The 26,129-nt window shown below is 40.5% G+C and overlaps 1 protein-coding gene across 3 annotated transcripts in view; it reads left to right on the plus strand.

Annotated features, from left to right (window-relative positions):
- ube2q1 (ubiquitin-conjugating enzyme E2Q family member 1) overlaps positions 1–25,433 on the plus strand; it is a 64,181-nt gene extending 38,748 nt beyond the window's left edge. For 2 of the 3 annotated variants that reach the window (XM_034186646.1, XM_034186658.1), the window contains exons 6-13: positions 5,554–5,638; positions 7,706–7,766; positions 7,855–7,945; positions 8,054–8,112; positions 8,277–8,325; positions 10,628–10,723; positions 15,782–15,848; positions 20,324–24,158. In XM_034186646.1, the coding sequence (XP_034042537.1) occupies positions 5,554–5,638; positions 7,706–7,766; positions 7,855–7,945; positions 8,054–8,112; positions 8,277–8,325; positions 10,628–10,723; positions 15,782–15,848; positions 20,324–20,355 (540 nt within the window). In that variant the 3' untranslated portion in view covers positions 20,356–24,158. Of the gene's footprint in view, positions 1–5,553; positions 5,639–7,705; positions 7,767–7,854; positions 7,946–8,053; positions 8,113–8,276; positions 8,326–10,627; positions 10,724–15,781; positions 15,849–20,323; positions 24,159–25,328 lie in introns of those variants that run through there. The other variant, XM_034186651.1, reaches the window with a different exon arrangement.
- Positions 25,434–26,129: the final 696 nt, after the last annotated feature.

Raw genomic sequence — 26,129 nt, forward strand, 5'->3', positions numbered from 1 at the left:
TTGATGTTAAAATCCCCAGTTTGATGAACTTGGTCTCCTCTTCATCAGCTTTTAGTTGTTAGCTGACCACGATCCTTGTGATGATGTAATCCTTCAGGAAATAAATCCACATAAGAGTTTATTCCTTCTTCAATCAACCAAAAGTTGATCTAATCCATTCTGGAAAGATGTGATGCTCCATGAGAGAGAAAGCGTTGAAACTTCCCCACTCAGACTTAAGGCCAGTGATTATTCTCCAATGCTCTGCTACTTCATGACTGGACGGCCTGAGTGGGAGTTGAAAACTCTCTCAAATAATCTCTTATGTCTCCAATCCTCTCGCGCCTCGATTCCAATTGCAGCTCACAAGATGGTCAAGTCTTGTGATCTCCTCGTAGCAGCGGAGAAGTGACAACAGCACCTCTCCCTGGAAGAATAACCCCGTTTCCTGTTGTTGTACAGTTTTTATACGAAAACTCTTGTTGTTGATAAGGTGATCTTGGTTACCATGGGGATGATGATGAGTCCAAACCTCCTCCCTTACCCCCTTCTTTTACTGGAAGCCATCTGGAGAACATTTCCTGACTGACGATAACTGATGTCCCGATTGTCAGTAAATCTATTGCGCAGGTTTCCTGTTTTTCTGTTTAACACATCTTTTCCGAGAACTCATGCTTCCTAAATCATGTTTCATCAATCACTTTAATCATATTCAATCATTCATTTCAACTCTTTTTCACATAAAAACAATTCATATGATCATATGCAACATTTCATTCATTATTATTCATTTCATATCTTGTTACATCTTATTGTTCTGAACAGTTGTTTTTATTATCAGCTCTTCTGGCCTCGCTTGCAACATCATTAACTTCCTTTTTTGTCTCTGCCTCTGCACAAAAACAACTTCTTTCAGTTCCTCTTTTCTCTGTAGCTGCACCCTTTATGAAAAACAACACTTTAATCATTCATTTCACTTATTTGTAACATACATTTTCTAATCAACTCTTTCTGTTATTACATTAATAGTTCATTTAATCATACTTATGTTTGAATCATTCTTAGATATTACTTTTAACACATTAATACTTCATTAGATCATACTTTGTTATTTTAAAATCATCTTAGATATATTCCATCGTCTTCACCACTGAGTTCATCCCGTGGGCCTCTCCATCTGCAATGGAAAAGTCCGGTATGACCTCACTTACTCCAGGAAAGTACCAAACACTGTTCAGTTTATTCCAACAACGTGTGTATTAATCCAATGGCACGTATTATATTCCAAGATGAAAACAAGCTGAAAGCAAGCTTAAAGTCATCTTTCTTGACTATATATATATATATATATATATATATATATATATCTCGGGCATCTTTTCCGGATGCCCCCTGGACGCCTCGCTGGAGAGGTACTCCGGGCACGTCCCATTGGGAGGAGGCCCCGGGGAAGACCCAGGACACGCTGGAGGTATCCCGGAGGAGCTGGGGGGAGGTGTGTGTGGATCGGGAGGTCTGGGCGGCTTTGCTTGAGCTACTGCCCCTGCAACACGACTCCGGATAAAGCGGAAGAAAATGGATGGATGGATGGACATGTGTGTGTGTGTATATATATATATATATATATATATATATATATGCATGTGTGTTTGTATATATGTGTATATATACACTCAACAAAAATATAAATGCAACACTTTTGGTTTTGCTCCCATTTTGTATGAGATGAACTCAAAGATCTAAAACGTTTTCCACATACACAGTATCACCATTTCCCTCAAATATTGTTCACAAACCAGTCTAAATCTGTGAGAGTGAGCACTTCTCCTTTGCTGAGATAATCCATCCCACCTCACAGGTGTGCCATATCAAGATGCTGATTAGACACCATGATTAGTGCACAGGTGTGCCTTAGACTGCCCACAATAAAAGGCCACTCTGAAAGGTACAGTTTTATCACACAGCACAATGCCACAGATGTCGCAAGATTTGAGGGAGCGTGCAATTGGCATGCTGACAGCAGGAATGTCAACCAGAGCTGTTGCTCGTGTATTGAATGTTCATTTCTCTACCATAAGCCGTCTCCAAAGGCGTTACAGAGAATTTGGCAGTACATCCAACCAGCCTCACAACCGCAGACCACGTGTAACCACACCAGCCCAGGACCTCCACATCCAGCATGTTCACCTCCAAGATCGTCTGAGACCAGACTCGGACAGCTGCTGAAACAATTGGTTTGCATAACCAAAGAATTTCTGCACAAACTGTCAGAAACCGTCTCATTATCCTGCTGCAACATGAGGTGATGTTCTTGGATGTATGGCACAACAATGGACCTCAGGATCTCGTCACGGTATCTCTGTGCATTCAAAATGCCATCAATAAAATGCACCTGTGTTCTTCGTCCATAACAGACGCCTGCCCATACCATAACCCCACTGCCACCATGGGCCACTCGATCCACAACATTGACATCAGAAAACCGCTCACCCACACGACGCCACACACGTTGTCTGCCATCTGCCCTGGACAGTGTGAACCGGGATTCATCCGTGAAGAGAACACCTCTCCAACGTGCCAAATGCCAGCGAATGTGAGCATTTGCCCACCCAAGTCGGTTACGACGATGAACTGGAGTCAGGTCGAGACCCCGATGAGGACGACGAGCATGCAGATGAGCTTCCCTGAAATGGTTTCTGACAGTTTGTGTAGAAATTCTTTGTATGTATATATATATATATGTATATGTATATGTATGTATGTGTGTGTGTGTGTGTGTGTGTGTGTGTATGTGTGCGTGTGTGTGTGTGTGTGCGTGTGTGTGCGTGTGTGTGCGCGTGTGCGCGTGTGTGTGCGTGCGCGTGTGTGTGTGTGTGTGTGTGCGTGTGTGTGTGTGTGTGTGTGTGAAAAGTATCCAACCTTTTTATTTTATGCAAAAAATATATGGATTTGATTCATATGTTTTTACGTCAGCCAAGCTTGAACCTTCGTGCGCATGCGTGAGTTTTTTCACGCCTGTCGGTTGCGTCATTCGCCTGTGGGCAGGCTTTGTGCGTGTGTGTGTGCGTGTGTGTGTGTATGTGTGTGTGTGTATGTGTGTGTGCGTGTGTGTGTGTATATGTGTGTGCGTATATGTGTGTGCGTATATGTGTGTGCGTATATGTGTGTGCGTATATGTGTGTGTGTGTATGTGTGTGTGCATGTGTGTGTGTGTGCGTGTGTGTGCGCGTGTGTGTGTGTGCGTGTGTGTATATGTCTGTGTGCGTCTGTGTGCGTGTGTGCGTGTGTGTATATGTCTGTGTGCGTCTGTGTGCGTGTGTGTGTATGTGTATATGTCTGTGTGCGTCTGTGTGTGTGTGTGTGTGTGTATGTGTGTGTGTGCGTCTGTGTGCGTGTGTGTGTGTGCGTGTGTGTGCGTGTGTGTGTATGTGTGTGTGTGCGTGTGTGTGTGTGTGTGCGTGTGTGTGCGTGTGTGTGTGTGTGTGTGCGTGCGTGTGCGTGTGTGTGTGTGCGTGCGTGTATGTGTGTGTGTGTGTGTGCGTGCGTGCGTGTGTGTATTTGTATGTGTGCGTGCGTGCGTGCGTGCGTGCGTGTGTGTGCGTGCGTGCGTGTGTGTATTTGTATGTGTGCGTGCGTGCGTGCGTGCGTGCGTGCGTGTGTGTGCGTGCGTGCGTGTGTGTGTGCGTGTGTGTGCGTGCGTGCGTGTGTGTGTATGTGTGTGTGTGCGTGTGTGTGAAAAGTATCCGACCTTTTTATTTTATGCAAAAAATATATGGATTTGATTCATATGTTTTTACGTCAGCCAAGCTTGAACCTTCGTGCGCATGCGTGAGTTTTTTTCACGCCTGTCGGTTGCGTCATTCGCCTGTGGGCAGGCTTTGAGTGAGCACTGGTCCACCCCTCTCGTTGCTTAAAAGGAGAAAATATCGGCAGTAGGAGTCTATACCAGGTCACGTTATCGAAGTACCATTATTAAGACTTTTGGTAGCAGTAATCCCTTCGTCATATTTTTGTTACATCAGCGCTGCATGTATCGAGCAGTTAGTCTGCTGAATCTGCAGCAGATCAGAGTTGAAGAAACAATTCGTATCGTCTCATAGTGCAGTGGTGATGCAAGGAGCAGCACACCCGTGGTGAGTTTTAAAAACCAGGGCTGTGAATACTCCGCCGACCCAAGGAATTCCACGGATATCATCATGGGGGGGTGGTTAGTTTTGTACTGTGTAATTGTGATCGTCACTGAGTTTTTCCAAAATGCCTATCGCAAAGCGTTCTTTTTTTATGACATCATACAAGTTTTATAAGCCCGCAGACACTGATCTGCGTGTTATAGATATAAATCTGTGACCTCGGATCCGCAGAGAAAAATCCCTCTCTCAAAGCGTGGCTGCTGCAGCAGTTGTAGTGAAGCAGGACTGGTTGGTTGCTATGGCGATGCTGTGTGGCTGCCCCAAGCTAAACATAGCATGTGGATGTTGCATACTTTAAGAGCCATCAAGTTTGTAAAAGAAGAATTTCGCGGCATGTCTGTGTCACGGAGTGACGTTGGAGAGAGGGAAGATGGCGAGACACAGTTTGACAAAGTTTAAGGACAAGAATCTGTGGAATTGGCGCTGGGTTGAATTTAAAGTTTGTCATCATGAACACAGATAAAAGACAAGGGAAAAGCTCACTGCATCTTGTGCCCTCAAGAAACACAGTAAGAATTTTTTTTTTTTTTTGTCTCTGTAAAATAAACGTTGTGCTGTACAAACAGGATATCAGGCAAGATTAGGTGACCTTTTTTTAAATTGTCGACTTCATTTCATTGGGGGAAAAAGACTGTTGTTTTGAATGGATTTACAGGAAATTACACAAGGATATAAGTGACTTTTTTACTATAAGGCATGTTATTGATATTTTACAATGATTTTCAAAATATTCTATAAGCTTTAGCTGTGGTTTTTGAAATGCTTTAACAGTCTTTTCAGTTTTCATGTAGTTTAATTGTTCTGAGTTAATGCATAATTTGGTTTACAATTAAAAGGAAAATCATTACAGGTCCAACTTCCATGTCATATTCTGTTATTTCATTATTATCATTGACAGTTCAAATGAAAGGTTGAATCTAGGATCATATGCACTTCTTTTGAGATTTTTTTTTCTTCTACGAGATGCTGAAAATGTCATTAGATACAAAATTTATTTGGTTTCTGGGGCCCCGCAACAGCACACGTGCCGTGCAATGAAAAATGCCTTTTTGTCTTTGTATACAATGTATTTTCTGTTTTGTTTTTTCTTTTTTCATTTTTTCAGTGTGCCTTTCATTGTCACATTAACTCAAAGTAAATGATATGGGGAGAGGGTGTTTCCAGCTTGCACATCCTCTTGTTCAGTGGCTTTGGCTGTGGGGCTGTCTCTGTCTGAATTGTGTCAAAAATGCTGTTAAATCCAATGATGCATGCTTCACACATGCTTCATTAACCATTCACTCAAGGTCAATCAGGATAAAGCTTTCTATCAAAGTACAGCTGCAGGTTTATCCTCAAGGTTGATTGCACTGCTTTTTGTCCTGTCATTACCTTTATTCTGCAGGGAGCTGTGTCTGGTTCAGTGCAAGCATCTGACCGCCTCATGAAGGAACTTAGAGAGATCTACAGGTCCCAGAGTTATAAGACAGGTATGCTCACTTGACAAACATGCACTCTCAGGGCACCATTTTTACCCAGAGAAGTTTGCCACAAGGTCGAAATGTTGCCATAAACTTTGTAACATAATGCAAGTGGACCCTGTCAGTTATTCCAATGAATTCTTTACAAAGACCTTGTTCCAAAACTGTCCATCAATTTTTACTTTGGATTTTTTAAAATGAAAACCTTAAAATTTGGTGCACAGGTTTTAATTTTTGTGTTTTCTTTTCTATAATAACCAACCAAACGAAAGGCCCTGTCATACCTTGATGATTTAGCCAGCATATGCCGATGTATGAAAAATACGCAGAATAAGCCAGCATACGTCTAATAAGTTATGGGTAAGTTTTGTGCAAATTAAGCTGATATACATCATACTGTGGAGAGTTTGTTGAAAACAAAATTTTCGACATATGCCAGCATATGGCTCACATGTCTCACATACACAGGTCTAAGTTATAGGTAAGTTATCTTGTAAGTTACTCATAGGTTGAAATATGTCCATTGATGCTGTCCATTGATTGGCTCAACATTTGAAAGCTGCATTCCTCATGCGATCAGTGACCTTTTCAAATATTAAAACGAATCACACACTGAGTAAATATAAAGTCTTTATTTTACCTGTTCATTTCAGTTGGAGTCATCATCACAGCGTGATGAAAACCTATTCATATAAAGCGTTGTGATTTTGGAAAATTCTTTTGTTCCTTGTCATGGCTGAAGAAACATAACGTTTTTAAAAAAGTCCCTCTGTGTTTTATGTGCTTCCAGTGCGTTTCAGCCTGAACAAGAAAACGCCCGCGCTTTGTACCTCAAGATGAAAATTGACTTGACACAGCGCCTCATTCATTCATGTCAGCGTTTACCACAGACTTCAGTCGACTCATCAGCATTCTTCACACGATGAACATAAACCCCACGATCCACCAAGCCAACAACAAAAAAAAAGTTAAATTACTCTGTTTGACTTGTTTAACTGTTCTGTCCCATACCATACCGCGCTGTACAGATTCGGTACGCTTGATGGAAATGGGGCTGTTGGCATATGCTGGCTAAATCATCATGGTGTGCCAGCTGTGTAACTTCTCGGAAGTATCCAATGTATTCACCAATTTTTTTTTGTAAGTCGGCATATGGTGGCTAAATCTTCATGGTGTGACAGGCCTATTACGCACACACTGTCAAAAATACACATCCACTTACTCAGAATGTGCTAAAAGCTGAAAAGTCCATTTTCAGATGTATGTTTTTTGTCATTTATTTCTTTTGTGGTTAAAGGTGTTGTCACACTGTGACTTAGTAGCAAATATTAATGTTGTTCTCTGGTGGAATTGGGGCTCTGATGGACAGATGATGTCACATTTCCATTGGCAACACAAAGAGCCACATTCAGCAGAACAAAACTGTAAACAAATGTGTAATCGGAGAGAAAGCAATCCATCTCATGTCTGCTCAAAGTTTTGAGCATGTAAAAAAGTTTCTGATGGACTTGTACATCAGATGACAAGGAGCATGTTTAATGAATGAGAAAAGACTTGGACAGGACAAAAATGAAGATAAATGGTTATCAGAAATTTGCATCAGTTCCACAAAAGTTTCCTTGATCTGACATAGTGTGATAGATGCTGAAGGAATCAAGAACATGCAGAGTATCTGAAATTGGGGCTGGGAATCATGTAGTAAATACTGTGGAAACACCACCATGTGAATCAAAAGCACATACATACACAGGTAGCTGCACAATGATAATCCAGCATAGATTTGTACACAGTCTAAGCCATATGATCCCTCCCCACACAGTCATCTTCACAAATGATTGTTAAACATTGTCGGAGTCGAGGGGAGCAGAATGTACACGTTATCAAAGGAAATCATTTGTGACATCTGTGGCCAGCTTTAATGGTTTGTTTGCCTGAATTGTCCAAGTACAGGCATATTGGAATTACTTCCTATGTAAATTTGTAAATATGTGTTGATATTCTGAGTTTAGATGCATCAGACAGTACTGACTCTTCAATCCATCATATATTATCAACTAACCTTAACTTGTTTTGTAGGCATCTATTCAGTCGAGCTTGTTAACGACAGCCTTTATGAGTGGCACGTCAAAATAAGGACGTAAGTAAATGTGGGCCCTTCACTCATTGAATTGCTGTGTTTTTGTGTCTTTGCAAATGAATCACTTACACAACTTCATGACCCACAGGGTAGACCCAGACAGCCCGTTGCATAGTGATTTACAAGTCCTAAAAGAAAAGGAAGGAATGGATTACATTTTACTAAACTTCTCATATAAAGTGAGTAAAAAATGTTAGAAATAAATTTCCTTTATTTGCTTATTTTGTCACTTTTTTCTTTTTCTTTTTTTTTAAAGTCTAAAAGTAACATGTTTTTGCTGATCATAGGATAACTTCCCATTTGATCCACCCTTTGTCCGGGTAGTTTCACCTGTGCTATCCGGAGGGTGAGTTAATCTGGCAAAAATGTTTCACATCTTCTGCCACCTGGATTTCAGTGTTGATGTTGATTTTATCGAGTAGTAATTATTATGGAGAAAGAACTGTAAAAGGACTTTTTTGTTGTACTTATCTGTTTCTGTTCTCCTTTTTGTCTTTGCCCTTGCCTTAGGTATGTTCTTGGAGGAGGTGCTCTGTGCATGGAGCTTCTCACAAAACAGGTATGTCATAGTTGATACATTGATATATATGTACCGTAATTTCCGGACTATAAGCTGCTACTTTTTCACATGCTTTGAACACTGTGGTTTAGACAGTAATGTAGCTAATTTATGGATTTTTACAGGCTTTCTCATAAGTCCAAATACGTCAGTTGATGCTGTCCGTTGATTCACTGAAAGCTGCGTTCCTTGTGCAGTGTAAATTCACACAAAAAGTAAATAAGTCTTTTTGTTTTAGTGGATTCATCATCACGCGATGAAGAAAATTATCCACATAAAGCCTCATTTACCACAGACACCAGGCAACCCTGGCTGCATTTGATGAAATTATCTCGTGATCCACAAAGAAAAATTAAAGCTAACGCAGTTCTCCGTGTGAGCGGAGGCGCCGCACGGCACCATGTGCGCGTGCTGGATGCTGCGTAAGTTGTGTAACATTTTCAGGAAAAAAAGCATTTACGGTACGTATTTAATTAAAAGTTAAAAAAAAAAAAAAAAAAAACTTTCTCTGTAAATATCTCATGTTACAATGTGGAGACCTGCGGCTTATAGACAAGTGTACCCTGTTTACAGTAGTGTTCAGAATAATAGTAGTGCTATGTGACTAAAAAGATTAATCCAGGTTTTGAGTATATTTCTTATTGTTACATGGGAAACAAGGTACCAGTAGATTCTCACAAATCCAACAAGACCAAGCATTCATGATATGCACACTCTTAAGGCTATGAAATTGGGCTATTAGTAAAAAAAAAATGTAGAAAAGGGGGTGTTCACAATAATAGTAGCATCTGCTGTTGACGCTACAAACTCAAAACTGTTATGTTCAAACTGCTTTTTTAGCAATCCTGTGAATCACTAAACTAGTATTTAGTTGTATAACCACAGTTTTTCATGATTTCTTCACATCTGCAAGGCATTAATTTTGTTGGTTTGGAACCAGGATCTTGCTTGTTTACTAGTGTGCTTGGGGTCATTGTGTTGTTGAAACACCCATTTCAAGGGCATGTCCTCTTCAGCATAAGGCAACATGACCTCTTCAAGTATTTTGACATATACAAACTGATCCATGATACCTGGTATGCGATATATAGGCCCAACACCATAGTAGGAGAAACATGCCCATATCATGATGCTTGCACCACCATGCTTCACTGTTTTCACTGTGAACTGTGGCTTGAATTCAGAGTTTGGGGGTCGTCTGACAAACTGTCTGCGGCCCTTGGACCCAAAAAGAACAATTTTACTCTCATCAGTCCACAAAATATTCCTCCATTTCTCTTTAGGCCAGTTGATGTGTTCTTTGGCAAATTGTAACCTCTTCTGCACTTGTCTTTTATTTAACAGAGGGACTTTGCGGGGATTCTTGCAAATAAATTAGCTTCACACAGGCGTCTTCTAATTGTCACAGCACTTACAGGTAACTCCAGTCTGTCTTTGATCATCCTGGAGCTGATCAATGGGTGAGCCTTTGCCATTCTAGTTATTCTTCTATCCATTTTGATGGTTGTTTTCTGTTTTCTTCCATGCGTCTCTGTTTTTTTTTTTTTGTCCATTTTAAAGCATTGGAGATCATTGTAGATGAACAGCCTATAATTTTTTGCACCTGCTTATAAGTTTTCCCCTCTCCAATCAACTTTTTAATCAAACTACGGTGTTCTTCTGAACAATGTCTTGAACGTCCCATTTTCCTCAGGCTTTCAAAGAAAAAAGCATGTTCAACATGTGCTGGCTTCATCCTTAAATAGGGGACACCTGATTCACACCTGTTTGTTCCACAAAATTGACAAACTCACTGACTGAATGCCACACTACTGTTATTGTGAACACCCCCTTTTCTACTTTTTTTTACTAATAGCCCAATTTCATAGCCTTAAGAGTGTGCATATCATGAATGCTTGATCTTGTTGGATTTGTGAGAATCTACTGAATCTACTGGTACCTTGTTTCTCATGTAACAATAAGAAATATACTCAAAACCTGGATTAATCTTTTTAGTCACATAGCACTATTATTCTGAACACTACTGTATGTACAATTCTTTTTTTTTTTCTTTTTAAAATTGGTGGGTGCGGCTTACATTCAGGTGCGCTCTATAGTCCAGAAATTACTGTGTGTGTGTGTGTGTGTGTGTGTGTGTGTGTGTGTATGTATGTATATATATATAAAATGTCTCCTTCTTTGGCAGCTCAATCTCAAAAGACCATACATAAAAAACACAATGAAAAATGGTTTGGATTCTCCCTCCGCCCCTACCCCTTCTTTTTAACCCCACTTTTTATGATTTGGGTCTCTGTGGTTGCAGGGTTGGAGCAGTGCCTATTCCATTGAGTCTGTCATCATGCAGATCAATGCCACTTTAGTCAAAGGAAAAGCCAGAGTGCAATTCGGAGCCAATAAAGTAAGTGAGAAAGTGGTGGAGGTTCTGCAGTAATGTTGACCTTGCATAAAGAATGGTGTTAGCTACAACAGGAGTACTTTGACACAGGCCTGACTACCTGACTCTTAGTGTTGACCTGTTGCACTGTTTAACAGACTGCTGATTGCTCAGCAGATGCAGCCTATGTGTTTTAATTCAGCTGCCACAAACTGCAAACTTGGAAAAATACTGTATGAGGCACTATTGAAATGTTTCTCTTTTTTCATACATACAGCACAGTACGCCGCTCCCCGTTAGCACTCGCAATCTATCGACGGTCATATTTTATGCCGTCACCATACTTGCATGTCTGACATGATGGCCGTATTACGGGAAAAAAAGGCGCAATGGTTCGTGAGTGAAATACAATGTTGTTAAGGGGAACAATTTGCTGTTTTCTTAGCTGTCTCCAACTTGTGTTGCAAAAGGGTTTCTTAAAAAGGTAGATTCTGAACAGCTTATGATTTAGCTGTAAAAAATAATAATTCAGTCATACTAATATTATTATTACCGTTTTTTGTTTGTTTTTGCTTTTAATCCCAGTGTGTGTATGTATGCATGTGTACATGCATACATATATATATATAAAAAAAAACACACACACACACACATATTTAATATGACCGTTAATATCATTTTAAGGGGTGCTTTTCTGCAAAGCACCTTTCACAGATAAAAATCACAAACTGCTTCACAAAAGGTAAAACAAATATACACAACCATGTTAAAAGATAAATAAATAAATAAACAGTGATTAAGAAAACAATCAACTAAAAGCTTGACCAAACAAAAATGTCTTTAGCTGCCTTTTAAAAGAATCCACAGAGACGGTCGCACGAAGGGACAGAGGGAGATTATTCCAAAGTTTAGGAGCCACAATTTGAAAGGACAAGTCTCCTCTGGTTTTAAAGCGGGTTCTTGGAACTGTGAGGAGGTTCTGCTCCGAGGAACGAAGGGAGTGACCAGAGATGTAGGGGCTCAACATATCCAACACATATTTGGGGGCCTGACCATGCAAGGCTCTAAAAGTCAAAACCAAAATTTTAAAATCAATACGAAATTTGATAGGAAGCCAGTGCAGGGAGGATAGAATGGGGGTAATGTGAGTCCGTCTACTAGATCTTGTCGAGTCTTGCTGCAGCATTTTGGACCATTTCAAGACGATTTAAAGCAGATTTATTAAAACAACTAAAAAGCGAGTTGCAATAATCTAAACAGGAAGAAATAAAAGCATGAATCATAACTTCCAGATCAGAGTTAGACAGAATTGGCCTCAACTTGGCAATATTTCTCAAGTGGTAAAAACAGTTTTTGACCAAGAGTCTAGAATGGCTATCAAGGGACAATGACTGATCAAACCAAACACCAAGATTTCTGATGCTCGACTGAACAGAAGAGCCCAGAGAACCGAGGTGGTTCACAATTAAAGGAATTTTCTGCTCTGGAGCAATAATCAGAGTCTCAGTCTTTTTACAATTCAACTGAAGACAGTTTTTAGTGAGCTAGGACTTTACACTTGCAAGACAATTCATTAGCTCAGACAGTTTATATAACTCTGACTCCTTAAAGGAAAAGTACAACTGAATATCATCAGCATAAAGATAAGACACATTCTTAAAATTGCTAATGATTTTACCAAGAGGACCGATGTACAACAAAAACAGGATCAGACCTAAGAGAGATCCCTGAGGAACTCCATGTAGCAAAGGAGAAGCTTCAGACATAATATTATTTACACACACAGAAAATGTTCTGTTTATCAAATAAGAGGAAAACCACTTCAGGACTGTCCCAGAAATGCCAAAGTCACAGTGCATTCTCTGTAGCAATAGTTTATGATCTACGGTGTCAAAAGCTGCAGACAAATCCAGTAGCCATGCGGATGTCATTAGACACTTTTAGCAGGGCAATCTAAGTAGAATGCATCTTCCAAAGCCAGACTGAAATTTGTCAAGCATTTCATTATTATATAGAAAAGCAGTCAACTGCTCTGCCACCACCTTCTCCACAACCTTTGAGAGAAAGGGCAGCTTTGAAATAGGTCTATAGGCCAGGCTCAGCTGGATCTAAATTAGGCTTTTTGAGAATAGGACTTATTCCTGCTTGATTGAATAAGCTTGGGACAGATCCAGTGGAAAGAGAAAGATTGATCACATTCATAATATGTGGTGCAACAAGGTCAGTTACCTTAGAAAGTAAAGGTGTAGGCATGATATGAAAAGGGCACGTCGAGGGTTTAGTTTTTCCCAGTAACCCCATAACATCCTCCAATGTTACTGGAAAAAACACACACCAGGAGCAAAAATTAGCAGATACAGGAAGTAAAGGGGGCCCCTGAAAAGGTAATACATTTGCCCTGATCTCCTCCACTTTATCCACAAAGTTTTTTTAAAAACCTGTTACAGTCATCAGTTGTGAAAACTGACACTGACGAAACTGAAGGAGACACAGTTTTATGAATTGTCAAAAACAACCTTGGGATTTCTCTTGTTTGTATTCACAAGTTTAGCAAAGTAGATAGATCTAGCATGTTTAAGCATATCATTGAGGGATGAAATCAGGTCTTTTAAATGTAACCTGGGCACCTCCAATTTTGTGGATTTCCATAAGTGTTCTATCTTACGACAGACTCCTTTGAAGAAGCAATTTCCTCATTTAGCCAAGGCTGGGAATTTTTAAAAGAAACAATTTTGGGCTTTATAGGTGCCACCATGTTCAACACAGACTCACAATGGTCATTGAAGGAATTTATATAGGTTTCTGCGTCATTACAGACCCCAGGAAAACCAGATTGGAACTGTTCAGAAAAATTTTCAACCACAGTCTGGTTTATGATGCGTTTATGGTAAACAACATTTTGAGGGCAAGTGTCAGCCCTGAAAGATATATTAAAATAAACACAACTATGGTCAGGCATAACGACATCCACAACATTCAAACAGTCTAAATCCAGACCAAAGGAGAAGACTAGGTCCAAAGTCCTGACTTTTTTCTGCATTGGAACAGATACATGTTGCTTTAAATGAAATGAGTCAGTTAAAGCCCAGAACTCAGATGCTTCATGACAAGAAGAGTCATTAATGTGGAAATTGAAATCTCCAACCATAAGCACTCTGTCCAGTTTGATAATTATAGATAAGAGTTCAGAGAACTAATTTAAAAACTCACGTGCAGGACCAGGAGGTCTATAGATTAAAATACAATAAAAAGAGTCAGTGTTTCCAGTCTTGGTCATCTGAAGCTCGAATGAGTTGAATGGCTCCAGCTTCATTTGTCTGCATGGGAAGCAATTCTTGTGAATGAGTGTCAGTCCGCCTCCTCTCTGAGCGACCCGCGGAGTTCCAAACACGGAGCAGTTCGGGGCACAGCTCGTTTAGATGGGCATATTTCTGATCCCTCTGCCAGGTCTCAGTCAAAGCCATTAAATGAAGGTGCTCCTTTAAGAATAAATCGCAGAGAAAGTGTGCTTTGTTTGCAATGGAGCGTGCATTAAAAAGAGCGAAGCACATTCGCTGTGCGCACCCAGCCAAAGGCGCACACTGCCCGCCCTGGCCCCTCTGGTGTAGGATGCTAGTTTCCACACTAACGGCTTGCAGGAAGCGTTCGCGTGGACGACGAAAACGGGCATGTCGAGCTGGAAAGGACCAATCAGATTGCAACAGGAGCGCAGAGGCAGGTGTTGGTGGTGCGCGGAGTGTGGCTGGGTCTTTCAGCATGGCAATGACCCAAAACACAGCCTGACACAAGCATGCCTGAGACTCACGCAATAGCACAAACGTAGTCGTGACAATCCCACCCGCTGTGTTCACAGCTGAACACCGTTCTTTGTTCTACTGGCTGCCGCGTGCTCTGCGCTGGACGCTGTGTATATAAAATAAATATTTTGTGGCAGATTAATCATTTTTTCTGCAAATTGGCTGTTGAAAATGGCTCTAATCACTTCCTGAATCACAGAGGAGGCTGCAGCCAGAGCCGTGCACGCGCGCCTAACAAGCTGCAGGAAGCATTTTGAACCATCTATAAAGGTAATTATTTGTCTTGTTTACATTGTCATGGCTTGATAAAACAGTTGCGTGTTCTTTCCTTCTTGTCTGCAGCTGTTAAAGTATGTTTATAACAGATTTAACTTCTTGTTATAATCCTTCAGAAGAGCTGCGCTCTGATGGGATCCGCTGCCGTCACCACTCACTCTGTTCACTTGTATACTTCACTTGACGAGCTGCATGTCATGTTGGAGATTAGATTGCGCCACATAGCATGACATTTGTGGGTGGAAGATTTTTTTTTTTTGAACATTTCAAAATTCTCTGTGCGGAATAGCACGCACCGGCGACCCTCTTGCTTCCTGTCTGCACCCCTTAAAGATGAGTTTACTCTCCAGCACGACGCATCATGACACAGGTCGTGATGCGTCATGAAGCAATGGCATACTCGTGTCAGTGCACCTTAAGGAGGGGCTCTGTAAGAAGCCTTTCAAGGTCCTGGAGTGACCTAGCCAGTCTCCAGCCCTGAGCTCAATAGAAAATCTTTGGAGGGAGCTGAAACTCAAATCCTGAAAGATCTGGAGAAGATCTGTATGGAAGAGTGGACCAGAATCCTTCCTGCAGTGTGCAGACTTGGTCAAGAACTACAGGAAACGTCTGACCTCTGTAATGGCAAACAAAAGTTTCTGTACGAAATATTAAGGTCTGTTTTTGTATTGTATCAAATACTTATTTCATGCGATAAAATGCAGATTAATTATTTAAAATCATACCATGTGACTTTCTGAATTTAATTTTTTTTTTTTTTTTTTTTTTTTTTAAGATTCTGTCTCTCACAGTTGAAGTGTACCTACGATAAAAAATTGCAGATCTCTACATTCTTTGTAGGTGGGAATACTTGCAAACTCGACAGTGGATCAAATAGTTTTGATATGTCCTATAAACAAAGAGCCCCTGTTCTCTCACAGTGCTGTGTTGGGCTGCCACCTTAGCCTCATTTGAAGCCAGGAAGAACCCAGTTTAAAGGTTTGACTTGTTTCCTTTTTTTTTTTTTCAGAACCAGTACAATCTTGCCAGAGCACAGCAGTCCTACAAATCCCTCGTTCAGATCCATGAAAAGAACGGTGAGTATGTTTATTTGCAGTTTTAGCAATGATGTGACAGGACTGCATCAGTCATTCATACAGAGGTGCAGTGTTTGGCTGGAATCCTTTCATAGTCTTTTATATTTATAATTAAATGGTAAATTGACTGCATTTATAAAGCGCTTTTTCCATCTGCATCAGACACTAAAAGCGCTTTACAAATAATGCCTCACATTCACCCCGATGTGAGGGTGCTGCCATACAAGGTACTCACTACACACCAAGAGCAACAAGGAGATTAAGGACCTTGCCCAAGGGCCCTTGGTGATTTTTCGGTCAGGCTGGGATTTGAACTGAGGATCCTCTGGTCTCGAGCCCAACGCTTTAACCCAGGGCCGGCCCAAGCCTTTATGGGGCCTTAAGCAGAATTTCATTTGGGGGCCCCCCTTCCATCACGTCAGCACCAGATGCCTCATTATTTCATAGGCTACACTGTTATGTGTGTAACGTACCCACAATCATTAGCATTATTTGTAATTATCTTACATCATACAGGTGTCATTCTTGTTTTTAACCTTAAAGGGGTAGCAAACTCATAAATATGTTTTAATTAACTACTACATACAGAGTGATGTATAAGTATGGCTCATTAATTTAACTGTTTGAAAGTAACATCAGCAGGCAGGAGACTGCATTTATAGTAAACACGTTAAATAGTTTAATTTCTTTCAGATGTGCAATGGTGTGCAAAATGTTCAATATCCAAATACAAAATGGAATCAAATGACATTCACATTATCTTACAGAAAAATAAAGTTGTAATCAAAATTAAATTCTTAAATAATAAATACAATACTTAAATAATAAATACAATACTTAAATAATCTCCAAAATGAACATAGAAATCCACAACGTAACAGCAATGTGTGTGCATAGCAGTGCACAAATATTGCACTGGGGGTTATTGCTTTAACTTTGGCCTGCAAACCATTGAGAGCTGAGCTACTTTTCCCCACCTTTTGCACCAAATTAATCTGAGGAGTTGATCTGCCCTGCTGTTTAACTCTAAGTTTTTCTTCGTAAGGAAGACTATTAAATGGCTTCGCCAAAATCCGGTCCACAACATTCAAATTGTCTGCCATTATGTGCAGCTTGCTAGCTCGCTAGCTGGGACTGGTACGAGGCTAGTGTGAAGTGTCTCCGCCTGTGAGTGCTTTGTGACGGTGGAGGAGCTCAGCAGCACCCGCCGCTTGGTAGGGACAAAAACTGCGATAGAAGTCAGAAAGAGTGATAGAAGTCAGTCTCCAAACACAAGCAGCTACAACAACAAAAAAAAACACAGAAATAGAAGCTCGATTTGTCGCTAGTTGTTTTTAACAAAGAAAATGCTACTAAGTTGATTAGGAAAGTCTCCGGTTCAACTCGGAACAGAATGAAAATGCTCCCACGGATGTTTACACCAAAAGATCGCTGATTCGCTCATTTCGCTGTCAATCAAAAAGGGATTCAGCCTCAGACAGATCATCCAATCATCATGCAGAAACTGAGCATCCGGACCAGCCGAGGCCAGCCCACTGCCCCATAGACCCCCAGACACGCTGAGCGTCCGATGGGCGGGACAAAGACCAGCATTTATCCAATGACTCGTCTCGTTTCGCTGCAAGCTTTGCGTCGCTATTGAACTCTGTCTGTGGACGCTCAGCGTCCCCACACTGTTTAAAGTACTGTGAAGCTGCAGGTTTGAGTGAGAGGAAAGCCGCGTCGTTACCAGTGATAAGAAGCTGATTCTGAACAAAAGTTGGGCGCATTGTAGCGCATATTTAGTCAATGACATGTACACACAACAGTATATATTTCATCACTTATTTTTTGACATTTTAGGGGAAGCTGATCTTCCCCTGCAGTCTTAGAGCAATCGCCTCTGACTTTAAGACACCTAAAGCACTTTACACTAAACGAACGGAGCATTTCGCAAATAATGACAACAAAAATTGTAATATTGGACATGCAAACCTACCTTTGTCTTGTTGTTTTTTCTCGTCTTCCAACTTCTTTTTTCTTTCCTCCGCTCCAGAGGGATAATTTCTTTTCTGAGACATGACTTACACTCACTTCATTCCTCATGATTAGTCATCGACCACCTGACCCAAGCGGTGCATCTAAATTTGCACAACGGTGGCAGCAGCCTACAGGAGGCATCAATTAACCTAGTATTGTTGTTTGTCAAAATGAATTTATTTTTTTCAGGTGTAATACAATTTCGTTTAAATCATTCAATATTATTTTAATTTCATGTATATACAACCCCTGGCAAAAATTATGGAATCACCGGCCTCGGAGGATGTTCATTCAGTTGTTTAATTTTGTAGAAAAAAAAGCAGATCACAGACATGACACAAAACTAAAGTCATGTCAAATGGCAACTTTCTGGCTTTAAGAAACACTATAAGAAATCAGGAAAAAAAATTGTGGCTGTCAGTAACGGTTACTTTTTTAGACCAAGGAGAGGGCAAAAAATATGGAATCACTCAATTCTGAGGAAAAAATGATGGAATTATGAAACACAAAAGAACGCTCCAACACATCACTAGTATTTTGTTGCACCACCTCTGGCTTTTATAACTGCTTGCAGTCTCTGAGGCATGGACTTAATGAGTGACAAACAGTACTCTTCATCAATCTGGCTCCAACTTTCTCTGATTGCTGTTGCCAGATCAGCTTTGCAGGTTGGAGCCTTGTCATGGACCATTTTCTTCAACTTCCACCAAAGATTTTCAATTGGATTAATATCCGGACTATTTGCAGGCCATGACATTGACCCTATGTGTCTTTTTGCAAGGAATGTTTTCACAGTTTTTGCTCTATGGCAAGATGTATTATCATCTTGAAAAATGATTTCATCATCCCCAAACGTCCTTTCAATTGATGGGATAAGAAAAGTGTCCAAAATATCAACATAAACTTGTGCATTTATTGATGATGTAATGACAGCCATCTCCCAGTGCCTTTACCTGACATGCAGCCCCATATCATCAATGACTGTGGAAATTTACATGTTCTCTTCAGGCAGTCATTTTTTTTATAAATCTCATTGGAACGGCACCAAACAAAAGTTCCAGCATCATCACCTTGCCCAGTGCAGATTAGAGGTTCATCACTGAATATGACTTTCATCCAGTCATCCACAGTCCACGATTGCTTTTCGTTAGCCCATTGTAACCTTGTTTTTTTCTGTTTATGTGTTAATGATGGCTTTCGTTTAGCTTTTCTGTATGTAAATCCCATTTCCTTTAGGCGGTTTCTTACAGTTCGGTCACAGACGTTGACTCCAGTTTCCTCCCATTCATTCCTCATTTGTTTTGTTGTGCATTTTCGATTTTTGAGACATATTGCTTTAGGTTTTCTGTCTTGACAGTTGATGTCTTCCTTGGTCTACCAGTATGTTTGCCTTTAACAACCTTCCCATGTTGTTTGTATTTGGTCCAGAGTTTAGACACAGCTGAGTGTGAACAACCAACATCTTTTGCAACATTGCGTGATGATTTACCCTCTTTTAAGAGTTTGATAATCCTCTCCTTTGTTTCAATTGACATCTCTCGTGTTGGAGCCATGATTCATGTCAGTCCACTTGGTGCAACAGCTCTCCAAGGTGTGATCACGCCTTTTAGATGCAGACTAACGAGCAGATCTGATTGATGCAGGTATTAGTTTTGGGGATGAAAATTTACGGGGTGATTCCATAATTTATTCCTCAGAATTGAGTGAGTCCATATTTTTTTTTCCCTCTGCTTGGTCTAAAAAAGTAACCGTTACTGACTGCCACAATTATTTTTCGTGATTTCTTATAGTGTTTCTTAAAGCCAGAAAGTTGCCATTTGAAATGACTTAGTTTTGTGTCATGTCTGTGATCTGCTTTTTTTTCTACAAAATTAAACAACTGAATGAACATCCTCCAAGGCCGGTGATTCCATAATTTTTGCCAGGGGTTGTATTACTTTTTTATCACAACATCTCAGTGCTTTCGGGGCCCCCTGGTGGCGTGGAGGCCCTAAGCGACCGCGTAGTTGCCGTATGCCTTGGGCCGGCTCTGCTTTAACCACTAGACCATTACCTCCCCCAAGTAGTAATTAGTAGTTTTTAACCAGCCCCTGAGATATTCAAAGGGTTCTTCTGTCCCAGACTTGTGCTTTACAGTCACATTTTCATATATATGACTACTCTTGCAAATTAAACACCAATCTATTTTAATGTGTTTTGAAGTATCATCGCTTATTGTTTTTCTCTGTTACATTGAATTCTCATTTCCAGCTTTATTTGTTCTTGAAACAAACAACAAAAAAATCTCAGGGTTGTCTTTTAATAGACATTAATAGAATATCACAAAAGATCCAAATGTACAGTTGACAGTCTTATGAACTTTGTATCTTTGGTGGTGGAGACGTTTTGTGTAGTTTTCAATCATTTGCCCCTGCTGCTGCTGTACTTTAACTTTTTTTTTCCTCCTCTCCTCCTAGGCTGGTACACACCCCCTAAGGAGGATGGCTAAAACAAACTGTTGCCTTCTTTCCTTTGCTGGGACCACATGTCTTAGGTTTTTTGCTTTTGTGCTTTGTTTTTTCTCCCCTGCTCCTCCTGTGCGACCAATACTTTTTTTGTTTGTTTTCTTTACATTTCTGTTCCCCTCCAAGTAAGCTCAAACTCCAAACTGATCTCACTTCGTGACGACTTCAGAGTCAGTCTCCCACGTGCACGCACACACACACACACACACACACACACTATGAAGTAGAATCAGGCCAGGCTATAGATGCTTGTACCCATGTTATTCCCACACACCCCCACACGCACATACAAAGTACATTTGGGTTGTTTTTTTTTGTGTGTTTTGTTTTTCACATAAAGCTCATTGACTGCAAACTTCAGAGACACTGAAGGAGCCCAGTTTTACGCTTTTGCACGCTCCACGTGGTAATCATATAATTTGTGGAGGGGGGTTAAGATGCAGATTTGTAAGTTCATATTATCAAAAATTTCGGTTATTGTTCAGAAAAGTAGCAGTTGGAAGCAAACGCGGTCATGATCGATTGAGGAATTAATGGTTACTGTTTCTCATGTTGTGCAGTGGCACATTTTTGATATGTGATAACTCAGCTTTTGCTTTTTAAATAAATATTTAAATATTGGATTTATTAAAGGAACTGGCAAAGCTGCAAAGACCATTGTAACAATTTAAGTGTTTCGGCAAGCTGCCAGTAAATCGTTGAAGTCATAGAAGCTTCGGCAGATGGTGTGACGCCTTTACTTGGAATAAGTGTGCAGTATTAATGAATCCACAAGAGGGCGCTAGGCTGTTGCACACTGTAACTGCTAACACCAGTGGCTCCAGCAACAGGCTGTATGACTCAATCACACATGCAAATATTTGTGTTTGATTCTTCATGGTCATGTGCAGTGGTGGGCACAGCTAACCATGTTAGCTTTGATAACCTCTAATTTGCTAATTGAAAAGGTAACTTTTATAACGCTAAACCAATAAACTGCAAAAAAAAAATAAATACCGGAAGTTGCAGCTAACCGCTAACTTTTAGTACTGACTCAGCACTAAGAGTGTCGGCTACTGATAATCCAGTTTCCTGTTTAAGCACCACTGAGGCTTCTGAGTAAAATCAGAAGCGATCACAAACCCCGAATGAACAATGAGCCAGAACTTCTGTCTTTATGCACGCTGTCTGCTGCTGCCCTCCCCCAAAAAAGTGTCATTTATTTTCCACATACTACAACACATCCAGTGGGCAGGAGACATGAAACGCAGAGCACTTTTCACTCATCATTTCACACTTATAAACAACTAATTTCGGACAATTTGTCAACATTAACGGTAACTGTAATTTTTACAAAGTGAAACTATCGCACTTATTTAAAGTAATGTGCTAATTCTGAAGGTTTGAGCTTTAACATGTGCCGGAAGTCATGGGGGAAAAAATGAGTCTCCTTAGCTGGTTGGTTTATTTGTAAAAGCCAACACACAAGTTACTGTAATGTGTTTTGGTTTTTACAAATAAATGTGCATTTGTAAATGTCTTTTTTTTATTTGTAAAAAAAAAAACAAAAAAAAACAGGCATTTGCAAAACTGAAATTTAGGTTTGACGTGTATTCACAACAACTCGCGACCAACGTTGGTTGCTATTCACACTCCCATCCAGTAGATGGCAGTGTTCTATGCATTTTGACCATTTCCCATAATGCTTTTCAGCGCGTGTGTCTGTTAAAGCTCAAACCTAAAAGATATGCGAGATATTTTCTGTGTAAAAATGACAGAGTTACCATTAATGTCGATAAACTGTCTGGAATTAGTTTAGAAGTAAAACCACGAGTGGAAAGTGCTTTACGTTTCATGTCTCCTGCCCACTGTATCTTGTTGTATGTGGAAAGTAAATGACTTTGGCAACAGCAGCCGGCTCCGCTCTCTACTGCTGGGGAAGGACTGAGCTCACAGCGGTCTGACTATTGCAAAACATGCAACAGGTAGGGATTAACATGTATGATTTGACCGTTAAGTTTTATTCACTATGCCAGCAAAAAAATGTTAGACTGAAAGTTAGCGGAACTAAATTTAGCAGACGCTAAGTGGTCCACCGATCGTTTTCAAAATTAGCTGAAAAGCTAATTTACGAACAAAAAAGTTAGCTTCGCTAATTAGCAGTTAGCAGATTTGCGGAACTGTGCCCACCACTGTGCACATTTTTAAAGCAGCTGCAAGCCACAAGCAGCCACACATCTCTTCCGTGCATGGACTCGCACACAGCCTGGCCTGGTGTTACTTCATCTGCACAGACACACCAAACACATCTGCTGCTCTCTTTGTTTATTCCTCTTCTGTCTGTTATTTGATGCAACTTCCCCATCGCAACATTCAGCCCATTCTTCAGGATAATGGTCAACTAAATATCATGCAAATTTCCAGTCTGGTTTTGGTGTTGAGCATGCAGAGATTACACGCTACCTGCAAGTTGAAGGGTGGAGCATGGCTTAATCTTCCAGCGGTGGCAGTCCAATGCGTCAGTGACTCGACACTGCCTCTGTGTTCAGACTGGATCAAAAAGCATCATATTGCGCTCTCTGTTGAGGCAGGGTTTGGTGGGGGGATGCTGCAGGAAAGGACGTTGAAATTCTCCTGCTGCAAAGGATCACCACATTAGTTTCCATGGCTGGCCTCTGTGATGTGCTCATATTATCTTTGCAATGTCAAGATCCCTTCTCTGGAAAACATGGTTGGAGGCTAGCTTGCGTTCACACCTCACATCTTTCAAAGGTTGAAGCCAGAGGTGCAAAAAAAAAGACAACTTCTGTAGCCATGGCAGGACAGCCCATAAAGAAAGGCAGATCTCCAGAGTCTGACACCACCTTCATCATCACGACCAGCAGCTGGAGTGCTCGCTGCAGGAAGAGTGTGTGTTTGGCTCGACTGGCAACAGGAACACCACCAGGCCAAGCATAGACCTTTTGGGACTGGATCGCACTGTAATGTAGTTGATTTTAACTCCACGTGTAAACATGTAAATTTGTATTTCTGCAAAAGGATTTAATTGTTTATATTGTAACCTTGTCTGGGGTCTTTTGGTTGGGCAGAGACTGCATTGATATATACCCTTGATTATTACCAGCAGGGGGTGCTGCAACCATTCAAGACCCTTTTAGAATTTAAAAAGGCAAAAAAAAAGAAAAAAAAGAAAGTTGCTTCATGGATGCTCTTGCAAAAGGAAACAAATGTACACCCTGTTTAATCTTAATGACTACTGCAGTTATGTTCTTTATTGGATAGAGTTGTAATCATTGTTATTGGCAACCACGACAAAACCATTCCTCTTGTTTGATGGCACCTCTTAACACAGCTACAGCAATGGCCAAGAAAACACTGTTTGGTTTCTCTCTCTGTCTCTCTCTCTGTCTTTGGTTGGAGTTTTGTTGTGTTGAAGAAAATTAGGCTTTTGACCGTAACAGTCTGCTTAGTCCTGGTTGTTGGTTCACGTTGCCACCACTAACAACCAGTCTGGGGAAAAAAGTGACCTTTACCCTTCTGACTTCTCGACCTAACAGCTGCTAAAATACAGTTGATGTTTTCAGATTCACAGCAATAGTCTAGACCATAGACCTTCTGGCTTCATACCTGGGGAGATAAACCTTTTTTTTTTTTTTTTTTGCATTTCCAAGAATATTTTTGATGAGATTTGCCACAGGAAGGGCACAGCTCTTCCAGTTTCCACCTCACTAGTTTAACTATTCATAACTACTCCAAGCAGTGCTGTACCTGTCAGCATGCCAAGTCTGTGAAGTGTTGTGAATAATACACAAAAACAAAATTTAAAAAAATGGAGAGGGGGGGAAAAACTGGCGCATTCCATTTGATGCAGTTACATGTTTGTTGTGGGTGTTCTATATCGTGGTAATTTGCGTAAGCATGTTCTAAAAACCGGCCTAGAAAGCTTGGGTATGCTAATTCATGCATTCATGTTCCTCGTTTGAGTTTTCTCTCAGTAAGAGCTTCTGTCAGTTATATTTTTAAACCAGGTGCAGCAGCTTGTTGACATTCAGTAACAGATTTGATAAGTTACAGGCTGTGGCATTTGGTGTGGTTGTTAGTGCTTCATGGATCATGTACTAATAACTTCATCTTGGCTACAATGTCAACCCCGCCCCTCCATTCTCCAGTTAAACTCAGGAATAAATACTGCACACTTTAACTCCAAATTTGGTTGCACCAAAACACATTTTTTTTTTTTGGGGGGGGGGGGGGGGGCTCAAGGTGGATGCACTATTTTGAAATGGTGCCCTGTTTTAACCAATGAGTATCACAGGCTTCATTTCTTTTCCCTTGAATACCTTTGAGGTTGACTAATTACAAGGCAGGTTTTGAAGAGCAGATGGAGTACAGGGACTGGCTCAACTATCTCAGAACTTCCCTGTGACTTTGATGTTACTGTATTATGCATGTCAATATATTTCAGTGGGTGTTTTCCCACGTCACAGCTACTGAAGGCTGGGTGGGTAGGGCTGTGAAAATATGGCACCTAACCCGCCCCAATCCCCCCATACTTGTTTGCTTAAATTGTGATTTGTAAATCAGAACACAGGGTCACCTCCCCCTGTGCTTATCAGTCAGGTACAATATGCCGTACCTGCTTGGATGCCCTTCAAAAACGTCCATCAGAAGTAGTAGATCGGATACGTGTGCCATCAGAACAACTTTTAAGCCTCTGTTTTTAACTCGTCCCTTCGAAACAAACAATGGGTGTACTCCCAGTCTACTGTGTGCTGAGTAACAGCTTTGATAGCACAGGCTTTCTAACAAACCCTGTCTGCTTTTGGTCCAATTGGTTTGGAATTATAACTTGGCCTCATTCTGGGTTCTTTCCCTTGCTTCAGTAACTGCGGTGGCTGGGTTATAAAGTTATGCACTGGTAGCATGCTTTGGACTTGGTTGGGTTTTTTTGTTTTTTTTTTAACCCCCTTTGGAGTTTTTTTTGTTTTGTTTTTTTTCTTCCCCTCCATTGCAAGGGTGGTTTTGAACATGTAAAGTAATTTGTAAACTTGCATCAAGTTTATGAATAAAGAATTTTATGATATATGGCTGTATTTTTATTTTATCTTTTTCTCCACCAGTTGTAGGCACAACTAACTTAAATGCTAGCTTTTATCACAACTAACCTGGTAACTGCAAAGTTAATTGTGATACAGGTAAACATAAAACCTGCTAACTTTAGTTACATGAATTTGGCTTTGGTGTGTTTTTGCTCTAAATCCCTGAAATGTTAGTGAATAATGAGGGTCCCCGAAAGCATTAGCTTGCCAAGACATGATTTATCCACAGTATAAAGTAGGACAAATAAAAACGCATGGAAAAAATTTAATTAATGCCTTTACATTGGTTTAACCTCTCTGTCTTCATGCTTGCCTTTGCACAATGTGACAATTTTGCTTCTTGGATATTTGTATAAGGAGCAAATATATGATTTTTAGGGTTGACAAATGTTTTTGACCATTAAATGTTACTTTTAAAAGACTCTTACTGTTTTAAAGTTTGCTGAACTATATTTTGTTTGAGATGATCAGTCTATTGGTTTCCAAAGTTAGCTGAAAAGATAATCTGCCAAAGAAATTAGTGTCATTAGCTGCATGTTAGTTGATGAGCTGAACTGTCAACCATGACTCGTCACAATGCGTGGTATACTGAACTTATTTTGCCATGTTGCAGCTGGACATGCATAGAAAATAGAAATCTTGGTTAATCTTCCAAGTGCCTTTTGGCAAATTAAGTGTCA

This window comes from Thalassophryne amazonica, chromosome 2 (genome assembly GCF_902500255.1).
Source record: "Thalassophryne amazonica chromosome 2, fThaAma1.1, whole genome shotgun sequence".
Taxonomy (NCBI): Eukaryota; Metazoa; Chordata; class Actinopteri; order Batrachoidiformes; family Batrachoididae; genus Thalassophryne; species Thalassophryne amazonica.